Raw genomic sequence first — 20,735 nt, 5'->3', positions numbered from 1 at the left:
AAATATATAAATCTCAAAGAACAATTCACTGCTTGAAGGAATGAAACTCCACAGTTTAAATAGTTCCCTTTCTAGGCCACAGGTTGATTGACATGGCAGTAATAATCACATTACACTGTTAATTACCAGAATTAAATTTCAGCGGCGAGTTCAATGTGCAAATGGAGAGGTTGAGAGTGAGAATCCGTTTATACAAAGCAAACAGCAGGGCAGCAGAAATCAACCAGCAAGTCCTGGAGATTTGCAATTCACGGCATATCTCTTAATCCGTTGAATTTGCTGCGCATTAATGACTACACATGTGGTTGACGCACTGCTACTTTTTGAGCAAGATTTGTTGCATTATGGTGCAAGGGATAGGCTTTTACATGCATTAATATGGGATTGGGGTGGGGGGTGGTGGTTGGGGAAGAGTAGATACTACTACAAAAATGAAACCATGTTCCAGCAATTAACAGGAATAGATAACATAACAACCCAAGAGGACCTGATAAGAAAGTGCAGAATATTCTCCTTCGAGCAATAGGAAAAAGCTATTCACAATTCACAGCTACTAAATAATAAGGAAAAAGGAGCAGAACAAATGGTTATGTACAGAGTGTATTGAGAAAGGGTTTGCCTCTGCCATGTCTAGGCCAGTTTTCATGAAATATATTAAATGAATTATGGAGGCTGTGATTGGAAATAAAATCCAGGAAAGGGAAGATGGAGACTTTGGGGAAATGGTGTACATGAACTAATGCTGTTGAATAAGATTCCATTGGGTGAGAAGAGAACAAAAGATCTAATAAATGGAGAAATTCATTGTCTCTACTTCACATGAAAACCCATCAGTGCTACGATGGGAGTAATCTCATTAACTCCTTCGAATTGAATTGCTTGTCTCTCTCTCTCTCTACTAGACATGATGGAAATAAAATGTTACAGTTAAATTAAGTAGGCAGACAGAACAAAGTGCAGATTTTGGATATGCTTCTGTGCTACATGTGACTTTGTTGCATCTCGTCACACTAGCAGTTTAAAACTCTAATTATGGTGTCAAACATAATTTAGAAGTCAGAGGATAGGTTATACTCCTGTCACTATCAAACAAATGAGAAAGGGTGCAATAGGGATTGAATAGTTGGGGCATTCAGGAATACTAGGGAGATGTGCATAATTCTCTTCTTCACTTCATGCCCCACTGGAACCAAAAGTGGTGGACTTTTGACGAGGGAGAGAACAAGTTGAGCAGAGACCTTAGTAAAGCACAACTGCTGACTGGGAAAAATGATGCTGTGCTTTCCTAGTGCAGTCCCTCCCCTCTCTGCTGATTCAAGGACGCGAGAATAATGAGAATGAATTACTGTGTTTCATTAGCCAATTGACACTCTCTTTGCTGACTGCATACAGTTTAGACTCTGCCAAGAATGGCAGTAAAGTAAAAAGATTACAGGCAAACCATTCAGCAAAGCAGTAACGAGAGGGGAAGGAGGAGGCATTAAGATCTTAGCACATTGATATCTTTGAGACTGAGCAATATATTTTATCTGATGAAAAGTCCTCTAATGAAGCTGTACTTTCTTTCAGTTAAATCCATGTAGGATTAAAAAGAGGAAGCTAAGGCTCCCTCGAGGCTTCAGCTAGCAAGTAGTTCAGCCGTACAAAGTAAAGTCCTGAACTCGGTCCCTGGCCTGCTCTGATCTTGGGCAGGGACATGATAGGGGGTTGTACAACTGGGCACCAGATCTGGGAAGGGTACCCATCTCTGATTGCTATCCAGTGGTGCTGCAGGAAGTGTCCAGGTAAGTAAGTGAAGAATCTTGTCATGTTTGACTGATCAACCCAGCGGTTAACATCCGTCCCATTAATCATATTGAAACATATTAAATATGGGACACAGTCTCTGGATAAAGAGAAATTTCTTCACTCATAGGGTTGTGAATCTTTGGAATTCTCTACCCCAGAGGCTGTGGATGCTCAGTCATTGAGTATATTCAACACAGATTGGTAAACCTTTGGAAACTAAAAGACTCAAGAGTATGGGGATAGGGTGGGAAAGTGGAGTTGTGGTAGATGATCAGCTATGATCTTATTGAAAAATGGAGCAGGCTTGAGGGGCCTATTCCTGCTCCTATTTCTTGTGTCCCATCTGGCTGACATTGAGGTTGAAGCCTCCATTCAGGCCCACAATCAACCTAGGCAAGCCAGTCCTCTATGTAATTATTCATACATAAAGAATAGCCACATGATGTGATACTATCTGTGGAACCAGGACCCAGAAATAAGTCAACATCTTCAGAGAAGGAGAAAGAAAACTGGAAGAAAAAAATGAGATAAAGTATTAGTAAAGTCAGAGGGAAAATGTATTTGTTAAATTAGAGCTCTCCTACAGAAAGCCTACTTTCCAAGGAATGTAGTCTGTGTTCAGGGTTCAATTGTAGAAATGTCTTTTACATCCAAGAAAATCCACAGTAAAAGATCCTGTCCTTGGCTCAGTGCATTACTCAGTCCCAGCAGCAATGCTTATGGGAAAATTATTTCTCTATCCTTGTTAACAGTCTCTGTATTTTCTAATTCTTTGCCTCATGCTCGCTCTCTCTTTGTATTCCTCTCACATATACTCTCTTGCCACCTCAATTTGTCTATGATTGTCTCCTGTGTTTCTGTACACCCTCCATTTATGCCATTTCTTTCTGTCTGTGTTGCTGGCATTTTGTATGTTTCACATAATTCCTGTGTGTGTGTGTGTGTGTGTGTGTGGCTACTTTTTCTCTTAGTTGTCACAGAGATCTGAAGAATGACTTGGTGGGGTGGGGGTCTCCAAACTGCTCAAAGATGTAGAAACAACTGGAAAGTAGTGAGGGACGGTAAGGGAAGGCTTTGGCTGGGGGTTCAGAGATAGAAAGGAGGCTTTAACTTGGAGAGGCAGGTGTTGACTTGAGATTGATAGTTATGCCAGGAATGTGGGAATTAGTCCCTGGTAGTCATGAGAATAATAATCAACAGCCACACGGTTAGCAGGGAACAATCCAATCAGCAGGACATAGGGGCCAACTGTGGACAAAATATTTATGCAGAAAATTATTAGATTTATCAGTTTTTCCCCATGGATCAAAAATGTAAATACCTAAATCAATTGCGTAAAAATAATCTTAATAGCAATCTCCCTAGGTGTTTTAATTGTTTTGCCTTGAGTGGAATTCTGTCTCTCTCTCACTGACTGCCCACTCTCTCTGTTGCACGTCTACCGCAGTCAGTAATTCTATTGCAGTTCGTGGATTCAAGTGAAGGAGTTGGTATTTGTGGCTGAAGCACCTTCTCCCACACTGATCTCGCAAAACTGCCTCTATTGTTCTGGATCTGACTGTGTTGTCCTCTGGTCCTAGACTCCCCAACCACTGGAAATAGATTTGCTCTGTCTGTTCCCCTTAATATCTTATCAGCTGGAGTATAGTGTTCAATTCGGAGTATCACACTTTAGGAAGGATGGCAAGGATCTAACTTGGGTTCACCAGGAAGATATCAGGGCTGAGGAGCTTCAATCATGTGGAGAGATTGGAGAAGCTGGGATTGTTTTCAGGGCAGAAAAAATTAAGGGGAGATCCAATAGAGGTATTCAGACTATGAGGAGTTTTGATGGAGCAAGCAAGGAGAAATTGTTTCCTCTGGCAAATCAGAGGTCATAGATTTAAAGTAGTTGGGAAAGAACTAGAGGGGAAATTGGGAGAATTTTTTGATGGAGACGGTTGCTATGTTCTGGAATGCAGTACCTGAAAGGCTGGTGGCATCAAATTCCATAGGCACTTCTAAATGACAATTGGACATGTACTTGGAGAACTAATTTGCATGGTTATGAGGAAAAAGCTGGAGTGTAGGACTAAATTGGACATCTCCATCAAAGAGCTGGCACAGGTATGACAGGCCAAATTGCTGCCTCCTGTTCTGGAAGATTCCATGATTGTGAAGTGTTTGGTGATGCTTTAGAAAGGTGGTGAGGCATTCTATAAATGCAAAGAACAAAGAAAATTACAGCACGGGAACAGGCCCTTCGGCCCTCCAAGCCTACGCCGCTCCAAATCCTCTATCTAAACCTGTCGCCTATTTTCTAAGGGTCTGTATCTCTTTACTTCCTGCCCATTCATGTATCTGTCTAGATACATCTTAAAAGACGCTATCATGCCCGCGTCTACCACCTCCGCTGGCAATGCGTTCCATGCACCCACCACCCTCTGCGTAAAGAACTTTCCACGCATATCCCCCCTAAACTTTTCCCCTTTCACTTTGAACTCGTGTCCCCTTGTAATTGAATCCCCCACTCTGGGAAAAAGCTTCTTGCTATCCACCCTGTCTATACCTCTCATGATTTTGTACACCTCAATCAGGTCCCCCCTCAACCTCCGTCTTTCTAATGAAAATAATCCTAATCTACGCAACCTCTCTTCATAGCTAGCGCCCTCCATACCAGGCAACATCCTGGTGAACCTCCTCTGCACCCTCTCCAAAGCATCCACATCCTTTTGGTAATGTGGCGACCAGAACTGCACGCAGTATTCCAAATGTGGCCGAACCAAAGTCCTAGACAACTGTAACATGACCTGCCAACTCTTGTACTCAATACCCCGTCCGATGAAGGAAAGCATGCCGTATGCCTTCTTGACCACTCTATTGACCTGCGTTGCCACCTTCAGGGAACAATGGACCTGAACACCCAAATCTCTCTGTACATCAATTTTCCCCAGGACTTTTCCATTTACTGTATAAAGTGCAGGTCTATAACACCCATAGCATTATCGATACGGTGTCTGATTATTAACACACGCTATGGGATGATTTCCTCCCTGTGCTTTGTGCCAACAGCTTTAATGATTTTGCCGCAGAGGAAATCGGACTCTGCTCCAATCAATACTTTTCCTGACCAATCTTTTGTATTCCACTCATACCTGATCCTATCTTTATACATAAGCTTTCCAGCAGGGGGATAGTGATAAGCTAACTCAGCACAGGTCAGAACACAACCCTGAGCCCTTCCTGTTCTGTTGGGTGGTACATTTACACACACAGCCATTAGGAAAGCTGATGAGACGGGTTTGTCAAATCCAAAACAGTCATGTGTTTCATGGGAAGACCTGAGCAGTTTGCTGGGGTATGTAATTGTGCTGTTCCCAGCTTGAATTGACTACTATATAAAACACTAGCGCAGCCCCAGCTGGAGTACTGTGTCTAATTCTAGGCTCTGCATTTTAAGAAGGTCAAGGCTTTGGAGAGGCTATGTAGAGTTACGACAATGGTTCCAGGGATGAGGTATTCTAGTTAAGTGGATATACTGGAGTAGCTGGGAGCAGAGAAGGTTAAGAGGAGATTTGATAGAGGTGTTTAAAATCTTGAAGGGTTTAGATAGAGTGCGTGCTTTTTAAAATATATATACACACACCGTTTCCAATGGCTGAAGGGTTGATTAGGTGGACACAGATTTATGGAGATTAGCAAAAGTACCAGAGGGCGACATGAGGGAAACCTTTTTACACAATGGGTTAGGATTTGAAATGCCGTGCTTGAATTAAACAATGCAGGGTTATAACATTTAGAAAAAAAAGAGGGAGGTGGCATAGCTGTACTCATTAGGGATAACAATGGCAGTATGAAAAAAAGGACACAGCTATCAGCAAGACAAAAATAGAATCCATACAGACAGGCGTAAAAGATAACAAAGGATCAGTCACACTAATAGATGTAGTCTACAGACCACCTAATAGTGAAAGGGAAGGTGGAAGAAATATGCAAAAAAATTAGGGAATTCAGTAAAAAAAAAATAGAATAATCATGGGGGATTTCAACTGCTCCGATATTAATTGAACACAAGAGGTCGGTAAAGGGGATGAGGAAATGCAGTTCCTATAATATGTACAGGACTCCTTTTTAACCCAATATGTAAAAAGCCCAACAAGGGAAGATTCAATATTGGATCTAGTAATGGGGAATGAACCAGAGCAGATAAGAGAAGGAAAAGTAGGGAACATTTAGACAGGAGTAACCATAATATAATACCTTTTAAAATAATAGAGAGGGACATATGTATGCCAAAAACCAGGTTAACAGATTGGAGAACAGAACAAAATTTGGGAACTTAAAATGGGCAACAATATTGGCAAACAACAATGGGAAACATTGAAAATGGTGGTTAAGAGTGCAGGAAAAATATATTCTGTTAAAAGGAAAGAACAAAATGAACATGAGCGAGACTGCATGGATAAATAAAGACATAAGGGAACAATTGAGGGTTAGGAAAGAGGCATACATTAAGTATAAAGAAAGTAGGGGAGGGCATGATGAGAGAGAATGTGAAGAGATTAAAAGAGAAGTTAAAAAAAATCAGGAAGGCAAAGAGGAATTATGAAGTTAAATTATCAAGGAACATAAAACAAAACAGTAAAATATTTTACAGGTACATCAAGGCTGGTATGGGAATAGGACCATTAAGGGATAGACAGGTATACATGTTCATATGGAGGATAATACCATAGGTAACGATAGCAAGATGGCAGCAATCTTAAATTACTTTGCTGTGGTATTTACCAAGGAGATAGAACAAGTAGACGTGCCATTGAATGATGAGATGTGTAATGAGAAGTGCATTTTAAAAAAAGGGATGTATTGGATAAACTAATCAAACTCAAAAGGTCAAAGAGACAGCAGAGGCATTACTACACATATTTAATAATTCGTTAGAAAAAGGTGTAGTGCCAGAGGGCTGGTGGATAGTTAACGCAATTCCTATATTTAACAAGGGGGACAGAACATTCCCAGGGAATTACAGACCAGTCAGCTTAACATCGGTGGTACAAAAAATAATGGAATCCCTACTAAAGGAGAGAACAGAAGAACATGTAGAAAAGAAAAATATAAGGAATAATCAGCATAGATTTCAAAATGGAAAATCTTGCTTGACCAATATTATCAAATGTTTTGAGGTGGTAACAGAGAGTAAATGCAGATGTAATTTATCTGGATTTTCAAAAGGCCTATGATAAGATGCCCCATAATAGACTAATGAATAAGATCAGAGAATGCGGAGTCAGGGGACAAGTGGCAGAATGGACTGCCAGCTGGCTTCAAGATTGAAAGCAGAGAGTGGGAGTAGTTATTCACAGTGGCAGAAGGTAGGAAGTGGTGTTCCACAAGGATCAGTGCTGGGACCACTGTTGTTCACTATTTACATTAACGACTTGGACTTTGGAATCAAAAACAATTTCTAAATCTGCAGATGACATCAAGTGGGCAGGGGTGGGGGCACGGGGTGGCAGTGGTATAGCCAATACTAAGGAGGACTGCAACAAATTACAGGAGGACATTAATAAACTTGCAGAATGGGCAAATGAAGTTCAACACAGATAAATCTGAGATAGTACCTTTTGAAAGGAAGAAAAGGGAGGTCCCTTATTACTTGAAAGGTGCGAATCTAGGTGGGGTAGAGGAACAAAGGGATAACAAAGCATAAATACAGCAATTGTTAAAAGCTGTGCCACACATTAGCAAGGCCATAAAACAAAAAGAAAACCAAGTACTAGGCTTTATTTCTAGAGGGATAAAATTGAAAAGTAAGGAGGTTGTGCTAAATCTGTTGAACCTTGATTACACTGAACAGCTCTGATCACCACAATATAAAAAGGATATAGAGGCACTGGAGAGGGTGCAGAGAAGATTTACAAGGATGATACCAGAAATGCAAAGGTGTACATATCAGAAAATGAACAGACTGGGTTTCTTTTCTCTTGGAAAAAAAGCTAAGGGGTGACCTAATAGAGATCTTTAAAGTTATGAAAGATTTTGATAGAGTGGATAGTGTTTCCACTTGTGGGGAAGAAGGTAGCTAGAGACTATCAATATAAGATAGTCACCAAGAAATCCAATAGGTAATTCAGAAGAATCTTCTTTACCCAAACAGTGGTGAGAATGTGGAACTCTGCACTTAAGGGGATGCTGTGTTCTCGCACCCACACTTTTTGGGATTTTCTTCTCTCTGCTGCTTTCACATGCGTTCAAGTCTTCTGAAGAAGGAATTTTCCTCCACACAAGATCAGGGGGTAGGTTGTTCAACCTTGTCCGTCTAAGGGCGAAGTCCAAAGTACGGAAAGTCATCAGGGAACTCCTCTTTGCTGACGATGCTGCTTTAACATCTCACACTGAAGAGTGCCTGCAGAGTCTCATCGACAGGTCTGCGGCTGCCAGCAATGAATTTGGCCTAACCATCAGCCTCAAGAAAACGAACATCATGGGGCAGGACGTCAGAAATGCTCCATCCATCAATATTGGCAACCACGCTCTGGAAGTGGTTCAAGAGTACACCTACCTAGGCTCAACTATCACCAGTAACCTGTCTCTAGATGCAGAAATCAACAAGCGCATGGAAAAGGCTACCACTGCTATGTCCAGACTGGCCAAGAGAGTGTGGGAAAATGGCGCACTGACACGGAACACAAAAGTCCGAGTGTATCAAGCCTGTGTCCTCAGTACCTTGCTCTATGGCAGTGAGGCCTGGACAACGTATGTCAGCCAAGAGCGACGCCTCAATTCATTCCATCTTCGCTGCCTCCGGAGAATCCTTGGCATCAGGTGGCAGGACCGTATCTCCAAAACAGAAGTCCTCGAGGCGGCCAACATCCCCAGCTTATACACACTACTGAGTCAGCGGCGCGCGAGATGGCTTGGCCATGTGAGCCGCATGGAAGATGGCAGGATCCCCAAAGACACATTGTACAGCGAGCTCGCCACTGGTATCAGACCCACTGGCCGTCCTTGTCTCCGCTTTAAAGACATCTGCAAACGTGACATGAAGTCCTGTGACATTGATCACAAGTCGTGGGACGCAGTTGCCAGCGTTCGCCAGAGCTGGCGGGCAGCCATAAAGGCGGGGCTAAAGTGTGGCAAATCGAAGAGACTTAACAGTTGGCAGGAAAAAAGACAAAGGCGCAAGGGGAGAGCCAACTGTGTAACAGCCCCGACAAACAAATTTTTCTGCAGCACCTGTGGAAGAGTCTGTCACTCTAGAATTGGCCTTTATAGCCACTCCAGGCGCTGCTCCACACACCACTGACCACCTCCAGGCGCTTACCCATTGTCTCTCGAGATAAGGAGGTCAAAGAAGAAAGAAGAGTCAAGAGTATGAGGGGGAAGAAAATAGAGGATTACAATGATATATTTAGATGAGGAAAGAAGGGAGGAGGCTTGAGTGGAGCATAAATGTCAGGATGGATTAACTGGGCCGAATGGCTTGTTTCTGTGCTGTATATTCTATGGGGATACAGATTCATTAATAGCTTTCAAATGAAATTGCAAGGATGTGGGAAAAGAGTGAGGGAGTAGGACTAACTGGATTGCTCTTTGAAAGTGCCGACAGACTCAATGGACTCCTTCTGTGCTGTACTGTCCTATGATGCTATCAAGTTTCCAGTTTTCTATCATCACTACTTGAAACCACCACTTGGTGGCATGAGTGTGCCATTAATGAATTCCAATTTAATCTGCCTCTTACTGCAGGTAGCAACAAGCACACTTATCCTTGTGCCTGACACTTCAGCAGACAGGGAAATACAGCATTCTAGTCACTCTACAGCACAGCTCATGAATGCATCAGAGTGCTGTATCACCACTTCCAGGAGACAAGTGTCCCTTATACTGAACGGCAAAGCCTCAGCATCAAAAGGCATAAAGTGCATCACTTGGTAATCAAATGTTTTGTTGGGTTAAACAGCTTGTGTTAATGAGTTATTGTTCAGAACAGCACCACAATCCACTTCCCTGGGAGATTAGATGATCATGGGGGCAATTTATTCTTTGGAAGATAATATAATGCCATATTAAAATTAGGATCACAATTACATCAACTGAAAAATCTCCCTGCTGCTGCTTCCTCCTGGAAGGTGTTAACTATGACCTTCTCTATTAATGCCACTCAATCTACACCAGCAGAATGCATAATTAAAGGGAGAATCGGAGACTAAAAGCTTAGCTTCTAAATACAGTTTTCTGCCTACCAGCTATGGCTCATGGGTAGTACTCTCGCATGAGTCAGAAGGTTGTGGGTTTAAGTCCCACTCCAGTGACTTAGGTACAAAAATTAGGCTGATTCTCCAGTGCAGTAGTGAGGGAGAGCTGTACTGTCCGAGATCTCAGCTTACAGATGAGACATTAAACTGAGGCCCTGTGTGCCCTTTCTAGATTGCTGTAAAAGATTGCCATGGCACTATTTGAAGAGGAGCTGGGGTGTTCGCCCTCATTAAGATTATCATCTCAATGTGTTTGGAAGAGTTTGCTGTGTGCAAATTGCTGCAATTTTTTTTACATTCTACACTGCAAAAGTATTTCATAGGTTGTAAAGTGCGTCGGGATGTCCTAAGGTCATGAAAGGTGCTATATAAATGCAAGTCTTTATCAGACAGAACACAACACAAAACTAGAAATCTCAGGGCTCAAACTCAGTTTCTGGCTGACATCAAGAGGTTCTTAGCCAACAGCCTCTCAAACAGAATCATGGCCATTTTCCTTACTGTACCTTTTGAAAACACAATCCCCCCCCCCCCCCCCATCAAATCAATGTTGACGCCCTGATTAAGAGGCAGACAGACCTGTGTAAGTGTAGCTAGATGGTCAAAGCAGTGAGGAAATTGTGTGAGGTTAGGATGGAGATCAGCTGCGATGCACCCCGTGGTTGAATAGGCAACTAATATTCCAAAACCTTACACTTGGACGAGGTAACAGAGTTGCCAGCACCCACACAATGGCATTCCAGGAATAGTCTGTGTAAAGGGGGAAAATGAAAGATAAAATGGTAACGTGGTAGGGGAGGCTGCATGGAGTGCCAATGGGATGATTTGTTCTATATTCTTACCTTTGAGGAGAAGCCACAAAGGTCTATCTCAGTGTACGGAAATTACAAGGGAAAGCCCATGCCCTGCTTGCAACTTTGTATGAATACAATGCATCACTGGTTAATGGGCTCACACAGGGCACTGTATCCTGGCACATCAAAACATCAGGACATCTTTATTTTTGGGACTATTTATTTAGGTTTTCGTACATCTTTACAATAACATGGCAAAGGATAAGTAAAGCTTTGAACCAGCCAGAGGGGTGAAAGCTGCGAGGTGATGATGCTGGGTTGCCACCCTCAGCAATTTTAAGTGTAGTGCGGCAGAGTGTGCAGTGTCCATCAGCCGCCTCCCCCCTCTTGTGAGTGTTCTTCTTCAAGAATGACGGGCTGGAACTTTAATTCAAATAGTCTTTCGTTCTCAGCCGAGTGGAGGTTCTGTGGTGTGACTGTTTGCAGCTCAGCGGGCAAGTAAGCAAACTCATCATCGTTAATGTCCCAGTCTCTCATTTTTGAACTAAGGATCCACCATTTGCCAAAAAACCCAATGTCTAAAACCCTGTCTGGAAAATCTGACCACCGTGGCTTCAAATACTCACACTGTGCGTCGTATATACTGGTCTTTGCGTCGTAGGGAGCTGTGTACACCAGAGAGAAGAGGAGCAGGTTCTGGTGTCGGAGTCGGCCCTGGTTTTTGACTGTCACCAGATTCTGGATGTGTCGGTCTGACCGGCCATTCCTGACCCAAGGAGACAGGATTAAGAGCTGGTTGGATGACTCCAACAGAGTGGCTTGAAAGGATTTGTCACATGGGTTTTTATATCCGCAAACACACGCCCCTGCAAGGAGTGTGCAGTAAAAGGTTGCTTTTCCCGGGTGATCTCTGGCCCCTACAACAATCTCTTTACAGGCCTCTTTGTAATCATTAAGAAGGCTTCGTGTCCATAAACCTACAAGGGGATAAAATAACATTTGAAACGGAAGCTTTGATTCTTGTCCCAATTCATCCACAGACATCCTGAACTTTTAACATTCATGAAATTGTGTACAATAGAACTGGTAAACACTAACTGTCTTTACAGGATGGTGGGGGGAGGGAGAGGTTGGAAAATGGGGGGTGGGGGAGAATGGAGGGAGAAGAGGGCAAAGAGGGAAGGGGGGAGGTGGGAAGAATCATCTGGCAAGACGGTCAGTGAGAGCGCTAGAAAATACTGTTTTGAATAATTTGATTGTCTTGTTTGTAGTCATTGGTTATATGTTAGACAGTGAGAAAACAGTTCTACAGTTTTTCTTTAGTAAAAATCTTGATGGCATTTACAACACTAAGTTCATGGGTATATTTAGTACTTTTTAAAAATTATGTAACTTTTATAAAATTACAATGACTTCTATGAAGAGTTAACAGAGAGCGAAGACAAGGGTAATGCTGTAGATGTAATATATCTAGATCTCCAAAAAGCTGATAAGGTACCACATAATAAACGAATACAGACTCAGGGGACAATTAGCAGAATGGATCGCAGAGAGTTGGGTAAGATTAACTATTCAAATGGGGTCCCAGAAGGATCAGTGCTGGGATCACTGTTCCTGTTCACAATTTATACTAACAATTTAAACTTTGGAATCAAAAGCAATTTCTAAATTTACAGATGACACCAAATTGGGAGGGATAGTCAACACTGAGAAGAATTACAACAAATTACAAGAAAGTATTAATAAACTTGAAGAATAAGCATATAATTGACAGATGAATTTCAACATAGAAAAATGTGGGGCATTACATTTTGGTATGAAAAACAGAAGTCCCACATTACTTGGAGAAGAATCTAAATAGGGTAGAGGAGCAAAGGGATCTGGGAATACAAATGCACAAATTACAAAAAGTGCAACGCAGGTCAATAAGGCCATAAAAAAGCAAACCAAGCACAGGTTCATTTCTAGAGGGATAGAATTGAAAAGTGGAGAAGTTATGCTCAACTTGTATCAAACTTTGGTCAGACCAATAAAAGGCAAGTACTGAATAAAAACATAAAATGCTGAAAAAGATATGGAGACACTGGTGGGTACGCAAAATTTTTTTACAAGGATGGTACCAGAACTGCAAGGTTATACTAATGAGGAAAGGATGAACAGGTTGGGGTCTTTTTCTCTGGCAAAAAAGAGACTGACATACAGATTTTAAAATTATGTAAGGTTTTGATAGAGTGGATACAAAATGTTTCCACTTGTAGAAGACTGGATACTCTTGTAGGGAAAAGCAAAACTAGAGACCAGAACTATAAGACAGTCACCTAGGAATGCAATAGGGAATTCCGAAGAAACTTCTTATCCCAGAGAGTGGTGAGAATGTGGAACTCACTACCAGAGGGAGTAGATGAAGCGAACAGTACAGATTCTTTTAATTGGAAGCTAGAAAAGTATATGAGGGAGAAAGGGACAGAAGGTTACAATGATAAATTTAGACGATGGCAGGGGGCTCGAGTGGAGCGTTAACGCCAGCATAGACTGGCTGGGCCGAATGGCTGTTTCTGCGCTGTACATTGGGAAAGGGGCGGGTGACGGGCAGTGAATCCCCGCGAGTTGCGAGCGGTTCGCCGAACGATGCGGGGGCCCGGACTCTTACCCAGTTTGCTGTTTCGGAATCGGCTCCAAAGCGCGGTGCGCCCGGCTCCGGGAGCCGAAGAGCGGAACCTCCGCCACAGCGCCGCCATGTCTGCTGTGTCACCGCCTCACCACCCCGCCCGATACTCGGAGCCACAAGGAATATTCCGCCGCCCAGCATCCCACTCACGATCTGGGAGTGAGGGGGACACATTGAGGCCGGCACCGCGTCAGGGGCACCGCTGTGTTTAAAATAAAACCTAACGTCCGGGCGACCGGTTTTAAACTGATCGCCACGAGCTTCATTTAATTTGGAAATGTCCACCCCATCGGACTGATTTCTCTGCTGCTCCGAGCCCGTCCCAACATAGTGCGCATGCGCACGCACAATTAAAGGGGAAGTCACTCTTCGTTAAAATCGGCAGAGAATAATTGGCTTAAGGTCAGCTTCTTAAAGGTGTGTGTTTCTGAAGCCACCTTTTCCACAGATCATGGCACTGCTCCCTCCCACCAGTAAAGAACCTATTCGTGGAACATCCTTCATGTGGCAAAATGCACCAAAGGCCGAATGCAGGAACTCGGCCACTTTGAGAGGGTTAGAGATGTTTGATTAAGGAAAAGCCTGCATTTACACCGTGCATAGGCCCAGAATATCCCGAATTATCTCTCAGCCAATTACTGACTTTTGAGGCAGAAGCCTTGTGCAAATAATTACCCTGATCAAAGTGTAGCTGTGCAAACTGTAGACTTGCACAGGAACAATAGGCATAGGAAACTGGTATTTAAAGAAGTCGAGTTGTGTGTATGCATAACAGAACATAGAACAGTACAGGCCCTTCGGCCCACGATGTTGTGCCAAACCTTTAACCTACTCTAGAATCAAACTACCTACATACCATTCATACTACTATCATCCATGTACCTATCCAATAGTCGCTTAATTGTCCCTAATGTATCTGCTTCTACTACCACCGCTGGCAGTGCATTCCACGCACTCACCACTCTCTGTGTAAAGAACCTACCTCTGACATCTCCCCGAAACCTTCCTCCAATCATCTTAAAATTATGCCCCTGGTGATAGCCCTTTCCACCCTGGGAAAAAGTCTCTGGCTATCCACTCTATCTATGCCTCTCATCATCTTGTACCCCTCTATCAAGTCACCTCTCATCCTTCTTCGCTCCAATGAGAAAAGCCCTAGCTCCCTCAACCTTTCTTTGTAAGACATGCCCTCCAGTCCAGGCAGAATCCTGGTAAATCTCCTCTGCACCCTCTCTAAAGCTTCCACATCCTTCCTATAATGAGGCGACTAGAACTGAACACAATATTCCAAGTGTGGTCTAACCAGGGCTTTATAGAGCTGCAGCATAGCCTCGCGGCTCTTAAACTCAATCCCCCTGTTAATGAAAGCCAACACCCCCAGTAGTAGACTCGCTAACTTTAAGGGCATTTAAGTGGTCATTGGATAGACATATGGATGAAAATGGAATAGTGTAGGTCAGATGGTTTCACAGGTCGGCGCAACATCGAGGGCCGAAGGGCCTGTACTGCGCTGGAATATTCAAATTCTAATTCTAAAACCCCCATACGCCTTCTTAACAACCCTATCAACTTGGGTGGCAACTTTGAGGGATCTATGTACGTGGACCCCAAGATCCCTCTGTTCCTACACACTGCCAAGAATCCTGTCTTTAAGCCTGTATTCTGCATTCAAATTCGACCTTCCAAAATGAATCACTTCACACTTTTCCAGGTTGAACTCCATCTGCCACTTCTCAGCCCAGCTCTGCATCCTGTCAATGTCCCGTTGCAACCTACAACAGCCCTCCACACTATCCACAACTCCAGCAACCTTTGTGTCATCGGCAAACTTACTAACCCAACCTTCCACTTCCTCATCCAAGTCATTTATAAAAATCACAAAGAGCAGAGGTCCCAGAACAGATCCCTGCGGAACACCACTGGTCACCGAGCTCCAGGCTGAATACTTTCCATCTACTACCACCCTCTGTCTTCCATGGGCCAGCCAATTCTGTATCCAGGCAGCCAAATTTCCCTGTATCCCATGCCTCCTTACTTTCTGAATGAGGCTACCATGGGGAACCTTATCAAACGCCTTGCTAAAATCTATATACACTACATCCACTGCTCTTCCTTCATCAATGTGTTTTGTCACATCTTCAAAGAATTCAGTAAGGCTTGTGAGGCATGACCTGCCCCTCACAAAGCTATGCTGTCTCTAATCAAACTATGCTTTTCCAAATAATCATAAATCCTGTCTCTCAGAATCCTCTCCAATAATTTGCCCACTACCGACGTAAGACTGACTGGTCTATAATTCCTAGGGTTATCCCTATTCGCTTTCTTGAACAAGGGAATAACATTTGCCACCCTCCAATCATCTGGTACTACTCCAGTGGACAGTGAGGACGCAAAGATCATTGCCAAAGGCGCAGCAATCTCTTCTCTCGCTTTCCGTAATATCCTTGGGTATATCCCGTCTGGCCCCGGGGACTTAAATGTCCTCATGTCTTTCAAAATTTCCAGCACATCCTCCCTCTTAACATCAACCTGTTCGAGCATGTCAGCCTGTTTCACGCTGTCCTCACAAACGACCAGGTCCCTCTCACTAGTGAATACTGAAGCAAAGTATTCATTTAGGACCTCCCTTACCTCTTCCAACTCCAGGCACAAGTTCCCTCCACTATCCCTGATCGGCCCTACCCTTACTCTGGCCATCCTCTTGTTCCTCACATTTATGGTTATATTCCCTTTTACGCTCCTGGAGGTACTGACTCGCCATTGGCTACCACTGCATTAGCAGCATTCTTTATGCAAAGTGATTCCTGACAACGCAGCCGGCCACTGACGTCATTAGGCTGCGCCAAGGTGTGCACTTGCGCATGCGCTTTACGCGTACAGCAATGCAACGCTAATGTATTCACCCATGCATCAAGCTCCGTTCCCCCCTTGCTGTTCTTGCCGGCTGCTCCGCTCGTTCGGCCGCTCCGCCCCCTCCCCAGCCCGCTCCGTTTCCCCCCCCCCCCTTCCACCGGCCCACTCCGCTCTCCGCCCCCCCCCCGATCCCGCTGCCCCCCCATCCCCGGCCCGATCCACTCACTTTCTCCCTCCCGCCATTGTGTGCTGCCATGTGTTTAGGTTAGGTTGCCTTTGTGTTATTATTTGAGCAGCGCCATCTTTAGTCCTGGTAGCTACCTGAAGTCGCAGACTGAGATATTTTCGTGGCATATGCTGCATTTGCGCATGTGCCACTGCAGCACCACCTAGTGGTAGTGTTGTCAGCAAACGCAGCCTTCTTTATATGTGAGCCTTGCTAGGTGCAGCTTCACAGCCAATATTTCCATATTTGTACGTTTTTGCCACTAGCAGGCAGCTAAGGAGTATAAAACCAAAATACCGCAGATGCTGAAAATCTGAAATAAAAACAAAGTGCTAGAAATACTCAGCAGGTCAGGCCAGAAAGAGTGTTCATGGCAGAGAAATGAACAGCTCTGTCCAAAAGCACAAACATGAAAAACAGGCAAACTGTCTACTACTATTCATTATAAGCCCACTGCCTCCCATGGCTACTTTGACTACACCTCCTCACACCCGGTTTCCTGTGAGGACTCCATCCATTCTCCCAGTTTCTCCCTCCCCAAAGATCTGTTCTGATAATGCAACCTTCCACAACACTTCGAACATGTCTCCCTTTTTTCTCAACCAAGGATTTCGCCCTCCCCCTGCCCCCACAGTGGTTGACAGGGCCCTCAAACGGGTCCAACCCATTTCCTGCACTGCTGCCCTCACCTCTTCTCCCTCCCAGAACTGTGACAGGGTTCGCCTTGTCCTCACTTTCCACCCCACCAACCTCCACATCCAAAGGATCATCCTCCGCCATTTCCGGTACCTCCAGCGTGATGTCACCATCAAACACATCCTCCCTTCCCTGCCCCGGTCAGCATTCCGAATGGATTGTTCCCTCCTCGACACCCTGGTCCACTCCTCCATCACCCTCGACACCTCGGCCCCTTCCCATGCAATCACAGGATGTGTAATACCTGCCCTTTTACCTCCTCTCTCCTTACCATCCAGAGCCCCAAACACTCCTTCCAGGTGAAGCAGCGATTTACTTGTACCTCCTTCAATTTGGTATACTGCATTTGCTGCTCACAACGCAGTTGCCTCTATATTGGGGAGACGAAACGCAGATTGCGCGATCGCTTTGCGGAATGCCTTCACTCAATCCGAAAGCATGACCCCGAGCTTCCAGCCACTTGTCATTTCAACACCACTCCTCCCCCCGCCCCCCCACCCCTGTCCCGCTCTCCTGCCCACATTTCTGTCTTTGGCCTGCTCAGTGTTCCAGTGAACATCAGCTCAGGGAGCAGCACCTGATCTTTCGCTTGGGCACTCTACAGCCTTGCAGACTGAACATTAAGTTCAGTAGTTTCAGAGCATGACTGGCCCTTTTTTATATTTTATTTTGTTTTATTTTTTAATCACGTGCCTATTTTTCACGTAGACAGAGCTGCTCATTATTCTGCTATTAACTCTCTCTCTCTGGACTAATACTTTGTCTTCACCACAAGCATCAACACACTCTTTGCCTTTGTCCTATGACAGCTTTGTTATTTAATCTCTCCTGCCCGATCACACACCTTCCCCTTTGTTTTCTTCCCTACCAACCTCCCCCACCCTACCTTTCACTTGCTTAAAACCCAATTCTTTTGTAACCTATGCCACTTTTGAAGAAAGGTCACAAATCTGAAACGTTAACTCTGCTTCTCTCCACAGATGCTGCCCGACCTGTTGAGTATTTCCAGCACTTTGTTTTTATTTCAGATTTCCAGCATCTGCAGTATTTTACAATCTGACAGCTGCATGGTCACTTTAACTGATAGCAATTCAAAAGAAAATCAAATCACATTCTTATTGTGGGATTTGAACTCTCGTCTGCATTAATGACAATCTGGGTTACTTGGCCACTGACATATCCAATACTCATATCACACCCTATTAGAGCAGCTTGTATTAATAATTTGTATAGATAGCTAGTATTTAGTGTATAGAGTATCGTCCTGGCAGTCACAGCTGTCTTCAAATTTCACCCAAGATGTCTTTTCCAGATTCCATTCTGCCTACCATTGAATGACTACAATACTGACTCAGCAATATGAAAATAAAACTCAGCTGTGAAGGGCAACATCTCAATTTTGATCCATATATTATCACGAGATGAGGAAAGGGTCTAAGGCTCCTCTCAGCCTTTTCCTCGTTTGGCCGTAACGGGGTTTAATTTTTAAAAACACCGCGTTTTTAGCTTCTCCTCACTAACTCCTTGCTCACTGCTCTCTAATTGTAATGGCAAAGAAATCAACCAGACAGGTTTTCTCAGATTTAAACATGAAAGATGCAAGTTTATTAACCGTAAAACTCTAATTCAGTTTAAACTAAGAATACACGACGCGACCACGCTAGCATGCATAAGTGATAAACACACACGCAAATAGAGACAGAGGAGAAAAAATTAAGGGGGGGGGGGGGCGAGGTTTAAAGTAGTAGATGGAATTTAGTTACTGGTTTTGGATTGGATGTAAAGTCTTTGAAGTTAAGTCTTGGAAGTTAAGTCTTGCAGTTCTTGTTGGGGCCCAGTGTACACTTTCGAACTTGTTTCGCTGGTCTTCTATCGTGAGGCTTAAGTTACTTCCGTGGGTCCCTGGGACTTTGCATATGAAAGAGAGAGAGAAAGATGCTCTCTTCTTGAAGTTCCCTTGCTGTCTCTTCCCAAACGTTTGTGTCAGGCATAATTTAAAAAAAAAACAGGTTGATCAGGTTAGCCATGTGACTAGCTTCTTGTGTGGAGCATCCTCGCCTGCAATATTTGTGGATTCCACCAAGCTTACCAGACACACTCTTTGGGGGTGGGGGTTGGTGGAATGCTGGCTCAATGACTCTCAACATCACTATTGACAAAACCCATCTGGCCAATTGAATCAGGGAGTACTCCCATTGTCTTCTTCATGCAACTGTCTTTTAGAATGCAAATATGCAGCCATGTTTTCAGCTACTGTTGTGGTCTTTTTAAACAAGTTATTTCAATGTCCAGTAACGTCCAAAATTAATGTTCCATACAACGAAATTAATATGTCTCATTTTAGCAGGTGTGGTTTCCGTCACAATGTGACTAGGGACTTCTAAAAGAATAATGTTCACAGAATGTGGAAACTGTTATTGCTCATCCCTACCTGCAGAGATGATAGTGGGCTACTTCATTACTTCAGGAGGACATTAAGAAACAACCATAGACCAGGTAAGAATTTTTTTTTAAAGTAATAATGTGGCAGCCCACAAATTATTATTTTCCACAACATGCCACAATGGGATTTGAATTCAATCATAATATAGCGTCATAGCCCAATGTTGAAGTGTCTGGGAATACAGTGATAACTGGGGCACTGGTTCCTGCAGCATAATCCTGAAAGGTATTTATAAAGTTCTAGGATCTGATTATTGCTGAAGTGTGAATCAAACTGCAGTCACACACTGTCAGAACAAAGCGATATACTTACTAAATTGATAAAATGGCTTCTGAGAATCTCCAGAACTCACTGGAATTGCTGACTGGTTTCCAGCCTTGACTGCCCGAACTGTTCAGTTCACACACTTGAACAAATTACTCATTCATTAGTCCATTAGGCAACAACTCATACTGGGATACACCCCAGTGGTAGCATCATGGGTGAGGCTTGACGGTGAAATTTTACCATGAGGGGAGGGGTATCACAGCTGAGCATAGTCCGGTCTTCACTTAGGGTGCACTTTATAGCAGAGGCCGTTGAATAAAAAATCCTGGAAACCATATCAATTTCTATCACCCCTCACCCAGGAGCACTGGTGCCAACTATGTGCCTCTTCCATGCTTAGGCCAATGATTGAACCTGCAACCATTCTCGTCTGTGAAGCTCAGTGCCACAGGATAGCCCATCTCCTCACTCAGCTATCGTTGTAGCTCAAATCATTGGGAGAGCCAGAGCACAAGTTTTAAATGGCAGTGGACATTGCGACAGCACTAGTCTCGGGTGGGCTGGTAGTAAGGATATAATTTAGTCTTCCCTCGGAAAATGCAGACCATGAGCAATCCTGCTTTGCAGGCAAAGCTTGTGGCTGATTATGGATTAGCATCAAAGGCAGCTACGGAAGAGACTCCACCCAAGAACACTATATTCTCTCATCTGGAGTTAGCAAGGGAGAGGTAAAAGTCAATTAAAGATCACTCACAAACCCATC

General features: G+C 43.8%; 2 protein-coding genes across 2 annotated transcripts in view; both read right to left on the bottom strand.

Annotated features, from left to right (window-relative positions):
* smarca4a (SWI/SNF related, matrix associated, actin dependent regulator of chromatin, subfamily a, member 4a) overlaps window positions 1-10,663 on the bottom strand; it is a 105,378-nt gene extending 94,715 nt beyond the window's left edge. The window contains exon 1 of the mRNA XM_068021084.1: window positions 10,605-10,663. The gene's annotated coding sequence lies outside the window, so the exon portion shown is untranslated. The remainder of the gene's footprint in view (window positions 1-10,604) is intronic.
* A 358-nt stretch (window positions 10,664-11,021) lies between these two features.
* Window positions 11,022-13,810, bottom strand: timm29 (translocase of inner mitochondrial membrane 29). The gene is made up of 2 exons (XM_068020801.1): window positions 13,470-13,810; window positions 11,022-11,796 (listed from the first exon to the last, which is right to left on the bottom strand). Exons 1-2 carry the CDS (start codon window positions 13,555-13,557, stop codon window positions 11,189-11,191), a joined length of 696 nt encoding a protein of 231 aa, XP_067876902.1. The 5' UTR covers window positions 13,558-13,810; the 3' UTR covers window positions 11,022-11,188.
* Window positions 13,811-20,735: the final 6,925 nt, after the last annotated feature.

This window comes from Heterodontus francisci, chromosome 43, assembly GCF_036365525.1.
Source record: "Heterodontus francisci isolate sHetFra1 chromosome 43, sHetFra1.hap1, whole genome shotgun sequence".
NCBI classification, from domain to species: domain Eukaryota; kingdom Metazoa; phylum Chordata; class Chondrichthyes; order Heterodontiformes; family Heterodontidae; genus Heterodontus; species Heterodontus francisci.
This window is presented reverse-complemented; position numbering and strand designations above follow the sequence as displayed.

Bases quoted from the DNA above. Each gene is read 5' to 3' on its own strand.
- timm29 (XM_068020801.1), bottom strand. From the start codon at position 13,557: ATGGCGGCGCTGTGGCGGAGGTTCCGCTCTTCGGCTCCCGGAGCCGGG. The intron at 11,797-13,469 runs GTAAGAGTCCGG...ATCCCCTTGTAG, and splicing joins ATTCCGAAACAGCAAACTGG to GTTTATGGACACGAAGCCTT.